We start from the raw sequence: 15,898 nt of genomic DNA, 5'->3' as shown, positions 1-15,898 counted from the left end.
TCATTCCTCCCTGCGTACAGCTGGGGCCGAGCCCGGGAGACCGGGCCGTGGAACGGGGCAAGCTGCTTCCGCTCGGATTCCCTGGAATCCCTATCCCCGCCGGGATCCGGGGGTCCGAGGGCTCAGGGTGGGCAGCTCTTAACGCCCACCTGCTGGGTGACGGAGCAGCAGGGCCACGGGGAGATGGCGAAAGCGGGGGCAGGGGCTTGGGGAAGACCCCAGCCACCTGAAGAAAGGGCTGGCTGCAGAGGCCGGACCCTCCAAAGGGCCGTAGTCGAGTAATTTCCGACCCCGGGTCTGCTCTGGGGAGGCGGGGGGCTCCTCCTCCTCCTCAGCCGCTTAGGCCCTGCGCCTCCCCAACGATCCCGGAGGTATAAAGATATAAAACGCTATTTTTGTGCCGGTCGGGTTTCGGTGCTACTTTTCCTCCCTTGAATGTTTGGTTTGTATTCCTCCCCCTTTCCGATTTTTCAGGCGTGAAATGAGCTCTCAGTGACAAAGTACCCGACGACGCTCCCGTCGGAAAGCCGCCGGCCGTCAGCACGGGGGCCGGGGGGACGCTCTGGGGCCGGTCGGAGCAGTGGTTACAAACTTCCACGGGACGCTAAAAATATCAAACAGGTTGGTACTGGTGGACGTTAGACTAATGGCTACCTGGGCGGGGCGGCCGGTCTGGCGAGTCTGGGACCGGCGCCGGGGGTGGGGGGCCGGTCAGTTTTTCAAGATGCCGTCGTAGACCTGGTAGACGTACTGAGACACTTCGGGAGCCCGGCATTTCAGAGACAGCTGCGGAGGGGGGGGAAAAGGGGTGGTGAGCGGAGACCGACCCCGCGGCCCACTCTCCCGGGCGCTTACAACACGTGGTGGGCGCTCAATGAGTACGACCGAAGGAATGAATGCGGGAAGCGATCCCACGCGGGGTGGGCAGGTCGGTGCCCCCTGGATCTGGGAACCCCCTCGGGGGCGGAAGGCGCTGTAGATGTCGCTTCTGGTTTCGGGGACGGGGAGGGAGGGACCCTCCCTGCCTCCTCCAGGAGGCCTTCCCAGACTGAGCCCCTTCCTTCCTCTCCCCTTCGTCCCCCTCTCCATCCCCGTCTTAACTCCTTCCCTTCCCCACAGCACCTGTATATGTTTGTACATATTTATTACTCATTTATTTATTTTACTTGTCCATATCTATTCTATTTATTTTATTTTGTTAGTAGGTTTGGTTTTGTTCTCTGTCTCCCCCTTTTAGACTGTGAGCCCACTTTTAGACTGTGAGCCCACTGTTGGGTAGGGACTGTCTCTAGATGTTGCCAATTTGTACTTCCCAAGCGCTTAGTACAGTGCTCTGCACATAGTAAGCGCTCAATAAATACGACTGATGATGTGAGCCCACTGTTGGGTAGGGACTGTCTCTAGATGTTGCCAACTTGGACTTCCCAAGCGCTTAGCCCAGTGCTCTGCACACAGTAAGTGCTCAATAAATATGATTGATTGATTTTACATTTGAGAAAGCACCGTGGCCGAGTGGAAAGAGCACAGGTCGGGGCTCTAATCCCGGCCCTGCCACTCATCTGCTGAGGGAACTTGGGCCGGTCACTTCGCTGCTCCGTGCCTCAGTTCCCTCGTCTTCAAAATGGAGAGTCAACCCCTGTTCTCTCTTCTGCTTGGACTGGGAGCCCCAAGTGGGGCCTGATTATCTTCTATCTACCCCAGTGCTTAGTACAGTGCTTGGCACATAATAAGCGCTTACCGCATACCACGGTTATTATCATTAGCGTTATTACAGGAGAAGACAATGAAGTGCAGATCGTGATGGGGGACCGTCTCTATACGTTGCCAACTTCCCAAGCGCTTAGTACAGTGCTCTGCACACAGTAAGCGCTCAATAAATACGACTGAATGAATGAATGATATTTGTTATTAATAATACTAATTACACGGTATTTGTTAAGCGCTTACTATGTGCCGGGAACTATACTAAACACTGAGCACTTACTATGCGTCAAGCACTGTTCCAAGCACAGGGGTAGAGACGAGATAATCAGGTTGGACACGGTCCCTGTCCCCCAAGGGGCTCCCGGTCTTAATCCCCATTTCCCAGATGAGGGAAATGAGGCCCAGAGAAGTGAAGTGACTTGCTCAAGGTCACCCAGCAGACAAGTGGCAGAGCCGGGATTAGAACGCAGGTCTACCGCTTCTCAGTGGAGAAGCAGCGTGGCTCAGTGGAACGAGCCCGGGCTTTGGAGTCGGAGGTCATGGGTTCAAATCCCGGCTCCGCCAACTGTCAGCTGGGTGACTTTGGGCAAGTCGCATCTCTGGGCCTCAGTTCCCTCATCTGCAAAATGGGGATGAAGACTGTGAGCCTCCTGTGGGACAACTTGATCGCCTTGTAACCTCCCCAGCGCGTAGAACAGTGCTTTGCATGTAGTAAGCGCTTAATAAATGCCATTAATATAATATAGGTCCTTCTGGTTCCCAGGCCCGGGCTCTACCCACTAGGCCACGCTGCTTCCCAGCCTTCCCCGAGGTCACCCAGCACACTCCCCCGGGGGGGTCTCCATCCTGTGGCCTTTCATCATCATCATCAATCGTATTTATTGAGCACTTACTATGCGCAGAGCACTGTACTAAGCGCTTGGGAAGTTGGCAACATATAGAGACGGTCCCCAGGCCCGCCCCCCGCCGCTGCCCCGGGACCTCCTCAGCGTGCCCGTCTGTGAACCGGCGGTCATCCCAACCCCTCCACCCTTCCCGGGTTCGCGGCGAGGCCAGGAGACCCCGGGAGGGCTGGGGGGGACGCCTCCGGGGCTCACCGTGTAGTTGGGGTTCCCCGGCTGGATCCGCAGCTCGGCCAGGATCCAGATGCCGTTGGTGAGTTTGAGGGACTGGTAGAGCATGTCCTGCCCTTCCACGTTCCTCTTGGCGATGGTGTACACGTTGTTGTTCTGCAGCTTGCTGGACACGGCGTCTAGGAAACACCCGACGGCATCAAGCCGGGCCTCGGAGGGGCGGCGGGAATGGGATTTACTGAGCTCCTCCTCGGGCATCGTCCCGAATTAAGCGCGTGGGAGGGACGAGGCCGAGGGTTGACGTGGTTTCTGTCCGCAAGGAGCTTCCGCTCCAAAGGCGGGCGACGTCCACCGGGCCTGAGGGGGTTCGGAAGGGAAAGGGCGCAGAGGGAGCCGTCGGACCCGGGGGGAATCCGGGGGCGAGGCGGGAAGGGGGATTCATTCATTCATTCATTCAATCGTATTTATTGAGCGCTTACTGTGTGCAGAGCATCATCATCATCAATCGTATTTATTGAGCACTTACTGTGTGCAGAGCACTGGACTAAGCGCTTGGGAAGTCCAAGTTGGCAACATATAGAGACAGTCCCTACCCAACAGCGGGCTCACAGTCTAAAAGGGGGAGACAGAGCACAAAACCAAACACACTAACAAAATAAAATAAATAGATGTGTACAAGTAAAATAGAGTAATAAATATATACAAACATATACATATATACAGGTGCTGTGGGGAAGGGAAGGAGGTAAGATGGGGGGGATGGAGAGGGGGACGAGGGGGAGAGGAAGGAAGGGGCTCAGTTTGGGAAGGCCTCCTGGAGGCCTATTTATTTATTTATCTATTTATTTATTTATTTTACTTGTACCTATCTATTCTATTCATTTTATTTTGTTAGTATGTTTGGTTTTGTTCTCTGTCTCCCCCTTCTAGACCGTGAGCCCACTGTTGGGTAGGGACTGTCTCTATATGTTGCCAGCTTGTACATCCCAAGCGCTTAGTCCAGTGCTCTGCACACAGTAAGCGCTCAATAAATACGATTGATTGATTGATTGATTGAGGAGGTGAGCTCTCAGTAGGGCCTTGAAGAGCAGTAGAGCACCGGACTAAGCGCTTGGGAATACAGTTCGGCAACAGATAAGAGACGGTCCCTACCCAACAGTGGGCTCACAGTCTAGGAGGGGGAGACAGAGAACAAAACATATTAACAGAATAAAATCAATAGAATAAATATGCACAGGTAAAATAAATAGAGTAATAAATCCGTACAAACATACAGCCATATATCCAGGTGCTGTGGGGAAGGGAAGGAGGTAAGGCGGAGGGGGAGAATGTACTTCCCAAGCGCTTAGTCCAGTGCTCGGCACACAGGAAGCGCTCAATAAATACGATTGATTGATTGATTGAAGGAGGGGGCTCAGTCTGGGAAGGCCTCCCGGAGGAGGAGAGCTCTCAGTAGGGCATCTCAGTAGGGGATCCCCGCAGCCGCCGCGCTGGTCCCGAGACGGCCGGCTCCGAAGGTCGCCGGAGGTTACCCCAAGTACCGGCTGGTGGCTCGGACGCAGCCTTGGTCACCGTGGCAACCCAGGGAGCCGGGGCAGCCCGCGTTTCATTCATTCATTCAATCATTCATTCAATCGTATTTATTGAGCGCTTACTGTGTGCAGAGCACTGGACTAAGCGCTTGGGAAGTCCAAGTTGGCAACATATAGAGACGGCCCCTACCCAACAGTGTGCTCACGGTCTAAATACCACAATTATTAAGGATCATTAGCGGGAGGTGGATGCGCGATTTAGACGGAAGGCTTCGTTCCGGGAGCCTGGAATAATAATAATGATAATAATAATAATAATAATAATAATAATAGTGATGGCATTAAGCGCTTACTATGTGCAGAGCACTGTTCTAAGCGCTGGGGGGGATACAAGGTGATCAAGTTGCCCCACGGGGAGGGCTCGCAATCAATCCCCATTTTCCGGATGAGGGAACGGAGGCTCAGAGAAGTCACTTGCCCAAGGTCACGCATGGGGTGGAGTCGGGATTCGAACCCACGACCTCGGGCTCCAAAGCCCGGGCTCTTTCCACCGAGCCACGCCGCTTCTCTGGAAGAGGCGGGCCCCTTGATCCGGTGGGAAATCAATGGCCTGGGCTTGGGGGAGGGACTTTTCCAGGGTGATTCGAGTCCCCAGGGCCCGCGGGGAGGGTATGGAAGGGGCGCCTGACCACTCACCGGCGTTCAGGTGGCACTCCTTAATCTGGAACTGGAGCTCGTTTTCGTTGGGAATGTCCTTCCAGGTGGCGAGGAAGACCTGGCGCTCTGCAGGAGGGAGAATAGAAGGGGACTACTCTCCCTCGGTTTCCCCCCCTGCCACTTCCTCCCCAAATTCCCGCCTGCCCGGGAGTCCGGGGGCCACAGGGAGAGGGTCTTCCCTGGGGCCGGCTGCCGACGCTTTCGTAAGGAAGTTGGGGACCCCCCACGCAGCAGCCCCGAGAAGTTAGCAAGGTCTAATAATAATAATAATAATAATAGTAATGGCATTTATTAAGCGCTTACTCTGTGCCCAGCACTGTTCTAAGCGCTAGGGAGATTAAAATAAATAATTAATAAATAATGATGGTACTTGTTAAGCACTTACTATATGCCCAGCAACTGCTCTAAGCGCTGGGGAGGTTACAATAAATAATAAATAAATAATGATGGTACTTGTTAATTGCCTACTATGTGCCCAGCACTGCTCTAAGCGCTGGGGAGGTTACAATAAATGATAAATAAATAATGATGGTACTTGTTAAGTGCTTACTATGTGCCCAGCACTGCTCTAAGCGCTGGGGAGGTTACAATAAATAATAAATAAATAATGATGGTACTTGTTAAGCGCTTACTATGTGCCCAGCACTGTTCTAAGCGCTGGGGAGGTTACACTAAATAATAAATAATGATGGTACTTGTTAAGCGCTTACTATGTGCCCAGCACTGCTCTAAGCGCTGGGGAGGTTACAATAAATAATAAATAAATAATGGTGGTACTTGTTAAGTGCTTACTATGTGCAAAGCACTGCTCTAAGCGCTGGGGAGGTTACACTAAATAATAAATAAATAATGGTGGTACTTGTTAAGCGCTTACTATGTGCCCAGCACTGTTCTAAGCGCTGGGGAGGTTACAATAAATAATAAATAAATAATGATGGTACTTGTTAAGCACTTACTATGTGCAAAGCACTGTTCTAAGTGCTGGTGGGGGATACAAGGTGATCAGGTTGTCCCATGTGGGGCTCACAGTCTTCATCCCCATTCTCCAGATGAGGGAACTGAGGCCCAGAGAAGTGAAGTGACTAGCCCAAAGTCACCCAGCTGACAACTGGCGGAGCCGGGACTTGAACCCGTGACCTCTGACTCCAAAGCCCGGGCTCTTTCCACTGGGCCACACTGCTTCTCTAAGGTGATCAGGTTGTCCCACGGGGGGCTCACAGTCTTCATCCCCATTTTCCAGATGAGGTAACTGAGGCCCAGAGAAGTGAAGTGACTCGCCCAAAGTCACCCAGCTGACAATTGGCGGAGCCGGGATTTGAACCCACGACCTCTGGCTCCAAAGCCCGGGCTCTTTCCACTGAGCCACGCTGCTTCTAGGGGGAGGGGCCCGGGCCTCGAAGTCAGAGGCCGGGTGTCCTAATCCCGGCTCGGCCGCGGGACCTCGGGGGAGCCGCCTGATTTCTCTGGGCCTCAGTTTTCTCATCTGTACGTTGGGGATTCAAAACCCGTCCTCCCCGCAACCTTCGACGGAGCGGCCTGGGGGGCCGGGGACTGAGTCGGTCCCGATTATCTTGGATCTATCCCAGCCCTTAGCACGTAGTAAGAGCTTCACGTACACCACAATCATTATTATTACTTCCCCCGGGAAAAGCCGATGGTAATAATACATGCTTAATACACGCTATCTTTATATAGAGAAGCAGCGTGGCTCAGTGGAAAGAGCCCGGGCTTTGGAGTCACAGGTCATGGGTTCGAATCCCGGCTCCGCCACATGTCTGCTGTGTGACCTTGGGCAAGTCACTTCATCATCAATCGTATTTACTGAGCGCTTACTGTGTGCAGAGCACTGTACTAAGCACTTGGGAAGTACAAATTGGCAACATATAGAGACAGTCCCGACCCAACAGTGGGCTCACGGTCTAAAAGGGGGAGACGGAGAACAAAACCAAACATACTAACAAAATAAAATAAATAGAATAGATATGTACAGGTAAAATAAATAAATAAATAAATTAATTAATTAATAGAGTAATAAATATGTACAAACATATAGCCATATATCCAGGTGCTGTGGGGAAGGGAAGGAGGTAAGATGGGGGGGATGGAGAGGGGGACGAGGGGAAGAGGAAGGAAGGGGCTCAGTCTGGGAAGTCACTTAACTTCTCTGAGCCTCAGTTACCTCATCTGTAAAAATGGGGATTGACTAAGAGCCCCCCGTGGGACAAACTGATCCCCTTGTAACCTCCCCAGCGCTTAGAACAGTGCTTTGCACATAGTAAGCGCTTAACAAATGCTATCACTATTATTATTATCTTTTACACTGTGAGCCCGCTGTTGGGTAGGGACCGTCTCTATGTGTTGCCAACTTGTACTTCCCATGCGCTTAGTACAGTGCTCTGCACACAGTAAGCGCTCAATAAACATGATTGATGATGGTGATGAATAATAATAATAATAATGGCATTTATTAAGCGCTTACTATGTGCAAAGCACTGTTTGAAGCGCTGGGGAGGTTTCAAAGCGATCAGGTTGTCCCTGGGGGGGGGGGGCTCACAGTCTTAATCCCCATTTTCCAGATGAGGGAACTGAGGCCCACAGAAGTGACTTGCCCAAAGTCACACAGCAGACATGCGGCGGAGCCGGCATTCGAACCCAGACCTCCGATCCCCAAGCCCGGGCTCTTTCCACTGAGCCACGCTGAGAAGGGAAGCGGCTTGCCCAGGGTCACAGGGCAGACCCGTGGCGGAGCTGGGATTAGAACCCGGGTCTTCAGCCGCCCAGGCCCGGGCTCCAATCAATCAATCGTATTTATTGAGCGCTTACTGTGTGCAGAGCGCCGGACTAAGCGCTTGGGAAGTCCAAGCTGGGGAACATCTCACCCGGGGCCGACCCCACCGGGAGGTCGGGGGGCCGCAGAGGGAAGGGACCCCGGGGCCGGCGGGCCCGCTCGCATCTCTCACCCATCTTGCCGTCCTCGACGAAGAGCACGTTGAGCGGGATGAGGCAGCTGAAGTAGAAGACGTCGATGTTATTCTTCACGGCCACCTGCCGGGAGAACGGAGCGGGAGGATGAGGGGACGCCTTGGGAATCCGACGGTGCGGGGGGAAGGAGGGTGTGGGCAGGGAGGCCTTTCCGAAGCGCTTCCCCCCCATCTGCCCTTCCGGGAAGTAATAATAATTGCGCCAATCAATCAATCAATCGATCGTATTTATTGAGCGCTTACTGTGTGCGGAGCACTGTACTAAGCGCTTGGGAAGTCCAAGTTGGCAACATCTAGAGACGGTCCCTACCCAACAGTGGGCTCACAGGCTAGAAGGGGGAGACAGACAACAAAACCATTTGTGCCAGACACTGTACTAAGCGCTGGGATGAATACAGGTAAATCGGGTTGGACCCGGTCCCGGTCCCATAGGAGGCCTTCCCTTCCCCCCCGCCTTACCTCCTTCTCCTCCCCACAGCACCTGGATATATGGATATATGTTTGTATGGATTTATTACTCTATTTATTTATTTTACTTGTACATATCTATTCTAATGATTTTATTTTGTTAATATGTTTTGTTTCGTTGTCTGTCTCCCCCTTCTAGACTGTGAGCCCGCTGTTGGGTAGGGACCGTCTCTGTGTTGCCGACTTGTACTTCCCAAGCGCTTAGTCCAGTGCTCTGCACACAGTAAGCGCTCAATAAATACGATTGATTCCTCTCCCTCTCCACCCCCCCGCCTTACCTTCTTCCCTTCCCCACAGCACCTGTATATATGTATATATGTTTTCTGTACAGATTTATTACTCTGTTTATTGATTTATTTTACTTGTACATATGTATTCTATTTATTTTATTAATATGTTTTGTTTTGATCTGTCTCCCCCTTCTAGACTGTGAGCCCGCTGTTGGGTAGGGACTGTCTCTATATGTTGCCAACTTGGCCTTCCCAAGCGCTTAGTACAGTGCTCTGCACACAGTAAGTGCTCAATAAATACGATTGATTGATTCCTCTCCCACTCCATCCCCCCCGCCTTACCTCCTTCCCTTCCCCACAGCACCTGGATATATGGATATATGTTTGTACGGATTTATTACTCTATTTATTTATTTTACTTGTACATATCTATTCTATTTTATTTTGTTAATGTGTTTGGTTTTGTTCTCTGTTTCCCCCTTCTAGCCTGTGAGCCCGCTGTTGGGTAGGGACCGTCTCTAGATGTTGCCAACTTGGACTTCCCAAGCGCTTAGTACAGTGCTTTGCACACAGTAAGCGCTAAATAAATACAATTGATTGATTGATATGGGGCTCACGGTCTCAATCCCCATTTTACAGATGAGGCCCAGAGAGGCCAAGTGACTCGCCTAAGGGCACCCAGCAGAAAAGCGGGGCAGCCGGGATTATGGTGCTCTGCACATGGTAATAATAATTCTAGACTGTGAGCCCACTGTTGGGTAGGGACCGTCTCTATATGTTGCCAACTTGTACTTCCCAAGCGCTTAGTACAGTGCTCTGCACACAGTAAGTGCTCAATAAACACGACTGAATAAATGAATACAAATAATGAGCCTGTTGTTGGGTAGGGACCGTCTCTAGATGTTGCCAAGTTGGACTTCCCAAGTGCTTAGTCCAGCTCTCTGCACACAGTAAGCGCTCAATAAAGACGACTGAATGAATGAATACAAGTAATGAGCCCGTTGTGGGGTAGGGACCGTCTCTAGATGCTGCCAACTTGTACTTCCCAAGCGCTCTGCACACAGTAAGCGCTCAATAAATACGACTGAATGAATGAAGCAATTCCCCTAGGAAGTGAGGGGAACTGAGGTCTCCTCCCCGTACCTCGCTCTCGCCTGTCCCGCCATCAACCCCCGGCCCAAGTCCTCCCCCGGGCCTGGAATGCCCCCAATCCCTCTGCCCATCCGCCAAGCTCGCTCTCTTCCTCCATTCAAGGCCCTGCTGAGAGCTCACCTCCTCCAGGAGGCCTTCCCACCCTCAGCCCCTTCCTTCCTCTCCCCCTCGCCCCCCTCTCCATCCCCCCCATCTTACCTCCTTCCCTTCCCCACAGCACCTGGATATATGGATATATGTTTGTACATATTTATTACTCTATTTATTTTATTTGTACATATCTATTCTATTTATTTTATTTTGTTAGTATGTTTGGTTTTGTTCTCTGTCACCCCCTTTTAGACTGTGAGCCCACTGTTGGGTAGGGACTGTCTCTATATGTTGCCAATTTGTACTTCCCAAGCACTTAGTACAGTGCTCTGCACATAGTAAGCGCTCAATAAATACGATTGATGATGAAGTGAGGCCGGCCCCGCTGTCCCCACCCAGGGATTGAACTCTGCTCCTTCTGCAGGCAAATGCCGCTTTGCCAAGTGATCCATTTTGAAAATTCGGGGAATCCCGGCCGCTCAGTGCCGTTCGACGGGGCAACCAAGCGGCCGATGTGGTAAATTTATTTATTTATTTTACTTGTACATATCTATTCTATTTATTTTATTTTGTTGGTATGTTTGGTTTTGTTCTCTGTCTCCCCCTTTTAGACTGTGAGCCCGCTGTTGGGTAGGGACGGTCTCTATACGTTGCCAACTTGTACTTCCCAAGCGCTTAGTACAGTGCTCTGCACACAGTAAGCGCTCAATAAATACGATTGATTGATTGATTGATGGGTCTCGTTTCTGACTTTTCCCATTTGTTTGACAAAGGGCTTTTGCGAGTTTCAGAATCACGAGGGGCCTGTGGTGAGCAGAGAAAAACTACCCTGATCGATTTAAAGACTAACGCTTAAAGAGAGTTACAGGCATCTGCTAGGCCGCCCCCCCCAAAATAATAATAATAATAATAATAATAATAATGGCATTTATTAAGCGCTTACTACGTGCAAAGCACTGTTCTAAGCGCTGGGGGGATACAAGGTGATCAGGTTGTCCCGCGTGGGGCTCACAGTCTTAATCCCATTTTACAGATGAGGTAACTGAGGCACAGAGAAGTTAAGTGGCTTGCCCAAGGTCTCACAGCTGACAAGTGGTGGAGCAGGGATTCGAACCCATGACCTCTGACTCCAAAGCCCGTGCTCTTTCCACTGAGCCACGCTGCTTCTCTTCAAAAATGCTCTCACCATGACGACAAAGCAGCGCGGCTTAGTGGCAAGAACCCGGGCTTGGGAGACCGATGACGTGGGTTCTAATCCTGGCTCCGCCACACGTCTGCTGTGCGACCTTGGGCAGGCCACTTTGCTTCTCTGAGCCTCAGGTTACCTCCTCCGTAAAACGGGGATTAAGACCGTGAGCCCCACGGGGGACAACCTGATGACCTTGTAGCTACCGCAGAGAAGCAGCGTGGCTCAGCGGAAAGAGCCCGGGCTTTGGAGTCGGAGGTCCTGGGTTCGAATCCCGGCTCTGCCAATTGTCAGCTGGGTGACTTTGGGCAAGTCGCTTCACTTCTCTGGGCCTCAGTTACCTCATCTGTAAAATGGGATTAAGACTGTGAGCCCCACGCGGGACAACCTGATCACCTTGTATCCCCCCAGCGCTTAGAACAGTGCTTTGCATGTAGTAAGCGCTTAATAAATGCCATTATTATTATTATTATTATTATTATTATTATTATTATTATTATTATTATTATTATTATTTTTGGGGGGTGGCCTAGCAGATGCCCTTAGCTCTCTTTAAGCGTTAGTCTTTAAATCGGTCAGGGTAGTTTTTCTCTGCTCACCACCTGAGGACCACCTGATCTCCTCAGTGCATAGAACAGTGCTTTGCACATAGTAAACGCTTAATCAGTGCCATTATTATTATTATTACCTCAGTGCTTAGAACAGTGCTTGGCACATAGTGCTGCAGCCCACTGTTGGATAGGGACTGTCTCCATATGTTGCCAGCTTGTACTTCCCAAGCACTTAGTCCAGTGCTCTGCACATAGTAAGCGCTCAACAAATACGATTGATTGATTGATTGACTACCGTAATAATGACAACAGCAGCAATAATAATAATAACCCTGGTGTTACGGGGGGGCATCCAGGCAACCAAAACACTACAGATAATCGGTCCACGGAAGCTCGGCTCCGCTCCGGTGCTTGCCACGGCCGGACGCCCTGGCGTTACCGCTCGCCATCATGAGGAACCAACTTTGGGAAAGGAGGAGCGCTTAGTACAGTGCTCGAGCGCTTAGTACAGTGCTCTGCACATAGTAAGCGCTCAATAAATACGATTGATTGATTGATTGATTGAGGAAGACGGGGTGGCTTGCCAAAGGGCGGGCGGCAACGACTGAGTACTCGGAGGAAAGGTTCCTAGGCAACCCACGCTGATGAAATTAAAACGAGGACAACTGAGTCAGAGGAAGCTCAAATTTAGCAGCGGGCGTTTGTTCCGGATCGGGATGGTCCATTTTCCTTTTTGGGGACCAAACCGGGCGCTATTAATAGACCGCGCGGACCCCCGGGGGAGAGGTCAGACCGCTCCGGCTTCGCTTCCCGATTTAGAAGCCGGGTTCCCAAAGACTCCCCCGGCCGAGGCTGGGATGGAAACGGCACCGTCTCAATTGGGAAATCTGATTGGGGGCAGGGGCCGATCCCCTGAACTTCAAAGACCAAAATGGGGCGTAGGGCCGTGTCCTTTGTAAATCAGAATTCTTATCCTGAAGGAGCTGCCAGCTCAGAAACCATTTGCCGGGAGGAAGAGAGGGAGGAGGAGGGCAAGAAGGAGGAGAAGGAAGAGGAGGAGGAGGAGAGGAGGCTGAACTGAGCACACACACTCCTCCTCCCCCTCTCCATCCCCCCCGCCTTACTTCCTTCCCTTCCCCACAGCACCTGTACATATGTATATATGTTTGTATGGATTTATCACTCTATTTTACTTGTACATATCTATTCTATTTTATTTTGTTAATATGTTTGGTTTTGTTCTCCATCTCCCCCTTCTAGACTGTGAGCCCACTGTTGCGTAGGGACCGTCTCCATGTGTTGCCAACTTGTACTGCCCAAGCGCTTAGTCTGCACACAGTAAGCGCTCAATAAATATGACTGATTGATTGATTGACAGGCAGGGATGCCTTCCCAAGACATCCAAGGAAAGAAAGATGATATGCCTGGGAGAGGGAGAAAAAGGGGGAAAGAGAAGACGCAGAGGCCAAAGGGGTGAGGGAGAGGAGAGGGACAAGAAAAGGAAAGGGAGGTGGTGGAAGAGAGGAACAGAGGGACAAAGAGGAGGAGAGGAGATGGGAAAAGAAGATGGTGGGAAAAGGAGCAAAGTGGAAAAGAGAACGGAGTGTGGGGTGGGGGGAGCAAAGACCAGAGAGGGCCAGAGAATTGGGGGCACAGACCTTCACAGAGACGGGGAGAGAGAAAGAGGACAGAGGGAAAGAAGAAGCGAAGAGTGGGGAGAATAGAAGGAGAAACGGATATGTTACGGAAAGGTTGGGAAGGGGACAGCGGGAGAGGAAGAAAGAGGGGGAGAAAGAGAGAGAGGGGAGGAAGAGAGCCTCTCCAGCAATCCTGTAAGGGAACACAGATTTCACCTTCACCTGCATCTCCCTGAACCTGGCAGTCTGGAGACCCAGATTCCCACTTCGGCAGTGCCCCCGGAGTCTCCTAACGCAACGTCTCGGCGCCTCGGTTTCCCCGACTGCAAAGCGGGGATAAGATCCCTGCTCTCTCTCCCTCAGACTGGAAGTCCTAGGTGGGGCAGACTCTGAGTCTGACCGATTGTCTTGTCTATCCCAGGGCTTAGTAGGGTGCTTGGCACCTAGGAAGCGGAAAACGCAAAGTCCCGGCCCCTCCCAGCGCGAATCCGGGGTGGGGAAGGCCCGATCCCGGCCTTCCTCTTCCAGGCCGGCTCTCGGATGCCGACTCTCTGGTGGCCCGGTGGGGAAAATGTCTGAGGGTCAGCTTGGCGGGGAACGGAGGAGGGGATCTAAAGAGCTCTGACTGGATGTCTTCCTGGTGAGTGGGTCTCCCCGAGCTGCCTCAGATTCCCTCTGAGCCCGGATGTCTCAGCCCGCGGCTGCTAATAATAATAATAATAATAATGATGATGATGATGATAATAATAATAATAATGATAATAATAATACCAGTGGTACTTGTTGAGCGCCTGCTATAATAATAATAGCATTTATTAAGCGCTTACTGTGTGCCAAGCACTGTTCTTAGCATCGGGGAGGTTACAAGGTGATCAGGTTGTCCCACGGGGGGCTCACAGTCTTAATCCCCATTTTACAGATGAGGAAACTGAGGCCCAGAGAAGTGAAGTGACTTGCCCAAAGTCACCCGACAACTGATGGAGCCGGGATTTGAACCCATGACCTCTGACTCCAAAGCCCGGGCTCTTTCCACTGAGCCACGCTGCTATGTGCCAAGGGCTGTTCTAAGCGCCGGGGTAGACCCGTGACGACTGGGTTGTCCCACGTGGGGCTCCCAAGTCTTCATCCCCGTTTTCCGGATGAGGTGACTGAGGCCCAGAGACGGGAAGCGCCTTGCCCACGGTGGCCCTGCAGACGCGTGGCGGGGCCGGGATTGGAACCCGGGTCCTTCCTTTCATTCATTCATTCAATCCTGCTTACCGTGTGCAGAGCACTGTACTAAGCGCTTGGGAAGTACAAGACTGCCGACTCCCACGCTCGGCTGCGCCTAAGTGGGACGGGCGCGGCCCGCCGTTACAACGCGGCTTCACTTGAGGAGGGCGGTGGGGAATGCCCCAAATAGACAGGGAGGAGGAGGAGACTCCCGACCCGGGGTTCCCTGAGAACGGCACCCGGGGCGGAGGAAGCGGCGGCCCTCACCTGCAGGTTGTTGAGCGGCTCCATCTTCATGACCGGGCCCAGGGTGTTGAGGGGAAGGGAGATGTCGATGCTCTGGTTGGGCATCAGCGGCGTGTGGATGGCCAGGGGAGCGCTGGGGATGACGCCAAAGCTGTGGGGCAGAGAGGAAAGCGGGCGTGCAACCCATTAGCTGTTGCCCCCTTCGCTCTATTCCCCCCCCTCCATCCCCCCACTGCCTTACCTCCTTCCCTTCCCCACAGCACCTGGATATATGGATATATGTTTGTACGGATTTATTACTCTATTTATTTCACTTGTACATATCTATTCTATTTATTTTATTTGGTTAATATGTTTGGTTTCGTTCTCTGTCTCCCCCTTCTAGACTGTGAGCCCGCTGTCGGGCTCTAGATGTTGCCAACTTGGACTTCCCAAGCGCTTAGTACAGTGCTCTGCACACAGTAAGAGCTCAATAAATACGATTGATTGATTGATTCCCCCTCCTTCCCCTCTCCATCCCTTCCCCACAGCACCTGCATATATGGATGTACAGATTTATGACTATTTCACTTGTACATATCTATTCTATTTATTTTATTTTGTTAATATGTTTGGTTTTGTTCTCTGTCTCCCCCTTCTAGACTGTGAGCCCACTGGTGGGTAGGGACTGTCTCTAGATGTTGCCAACTTGGACTTCCCAAGCGCTTAGTCCAGTGCTCTGCACACAGTAAGTGCTCAATAAATATGATTGATTGATTGATTCCCCCTCCTCCCCCCTCCATACCGCCTTCCCTCCCCCACAGCACCTGGATATATCGATGTACGGATTCATTACTCTATTTCACTTGTACATATCTATTCTATTTATTTTATTTTGTTAATATGTTTGGTTTTGTTCTCTGTCTCCCCCTTCTAGACCGTGAGCCCACTGTTGGGTAGGGACCGGCTCTATATGTTGCCAACTTGTAATAATAATAATAATAATAATAATAATAATAATAATAATGGCATTTGTTAAGCACTATGTGCAAAGCACTGTTCTAAGCGCTGGGGAGGATACAAAGTGATCAGATTGTCCCACGGGGGGGGGGCTCACAGTCTTCATCCCCATTTGACAGG

General features: G+C 51.5%; 1 protein-coding gene across 2 annotated transcripts in view; it reads right to left on the bottom strand.

The window, feature by feature from the left end:
- Positions 1-427: 427 nt before the first annotated feature.
- Positions 428-15,898, bottom strand: part of AP2B1 (adaptor related protein complex 2 subunit beta 1) — a 70,908-nt gene continuing 55,437 nt past the window's right edge. For both annotated transcript variants that reach the window (XM_038758950.1, XM_038758951.1), the window contains 5 exons: positions 14,801-14,930; positions 7,987-8,071; positions 5,006-5,092; positions 2,802-2,956; positions 428-786 (listed from right to left, as the gene is read on the bottom strand). In XM_038758950.1, coding sequence (XP_038614878.1) covers positions 712-786; positions 2,802-2,956; positions 5,006-5,092; positions 7,987-8,071; positions 14,801-14,930 — 532 coding nt within the window. In that variant the 3' untranslated portion in view covers positions 428-711. The remainder of the gene's footprint in view (positions 787-2,801; positions 2,957-5,005; positions 5,093-7,986; positions 8,072-14,800; positions 14,931-15,898) is intronic.

This window comes from Tachyglossus aculeatus, chromosome 17 (genome assembly GCF_015852505.1).
Source record: "Tachyglossus aculeatus isolate mTacAcu1 chromosome 17, mTacAcu1.pri, whole genome shotgun sequence".
NCBI lineage: Eukaryota > Metazoa > Chordata > Mammalia > Monotremata > Tachyglossidae > Tachyglossus > Tachyglossus aculeatus.
Note: the sequence above shows the minus strand (reverse complement) of the source record. Positions and strands in the feature narration are given on the sequence as shown.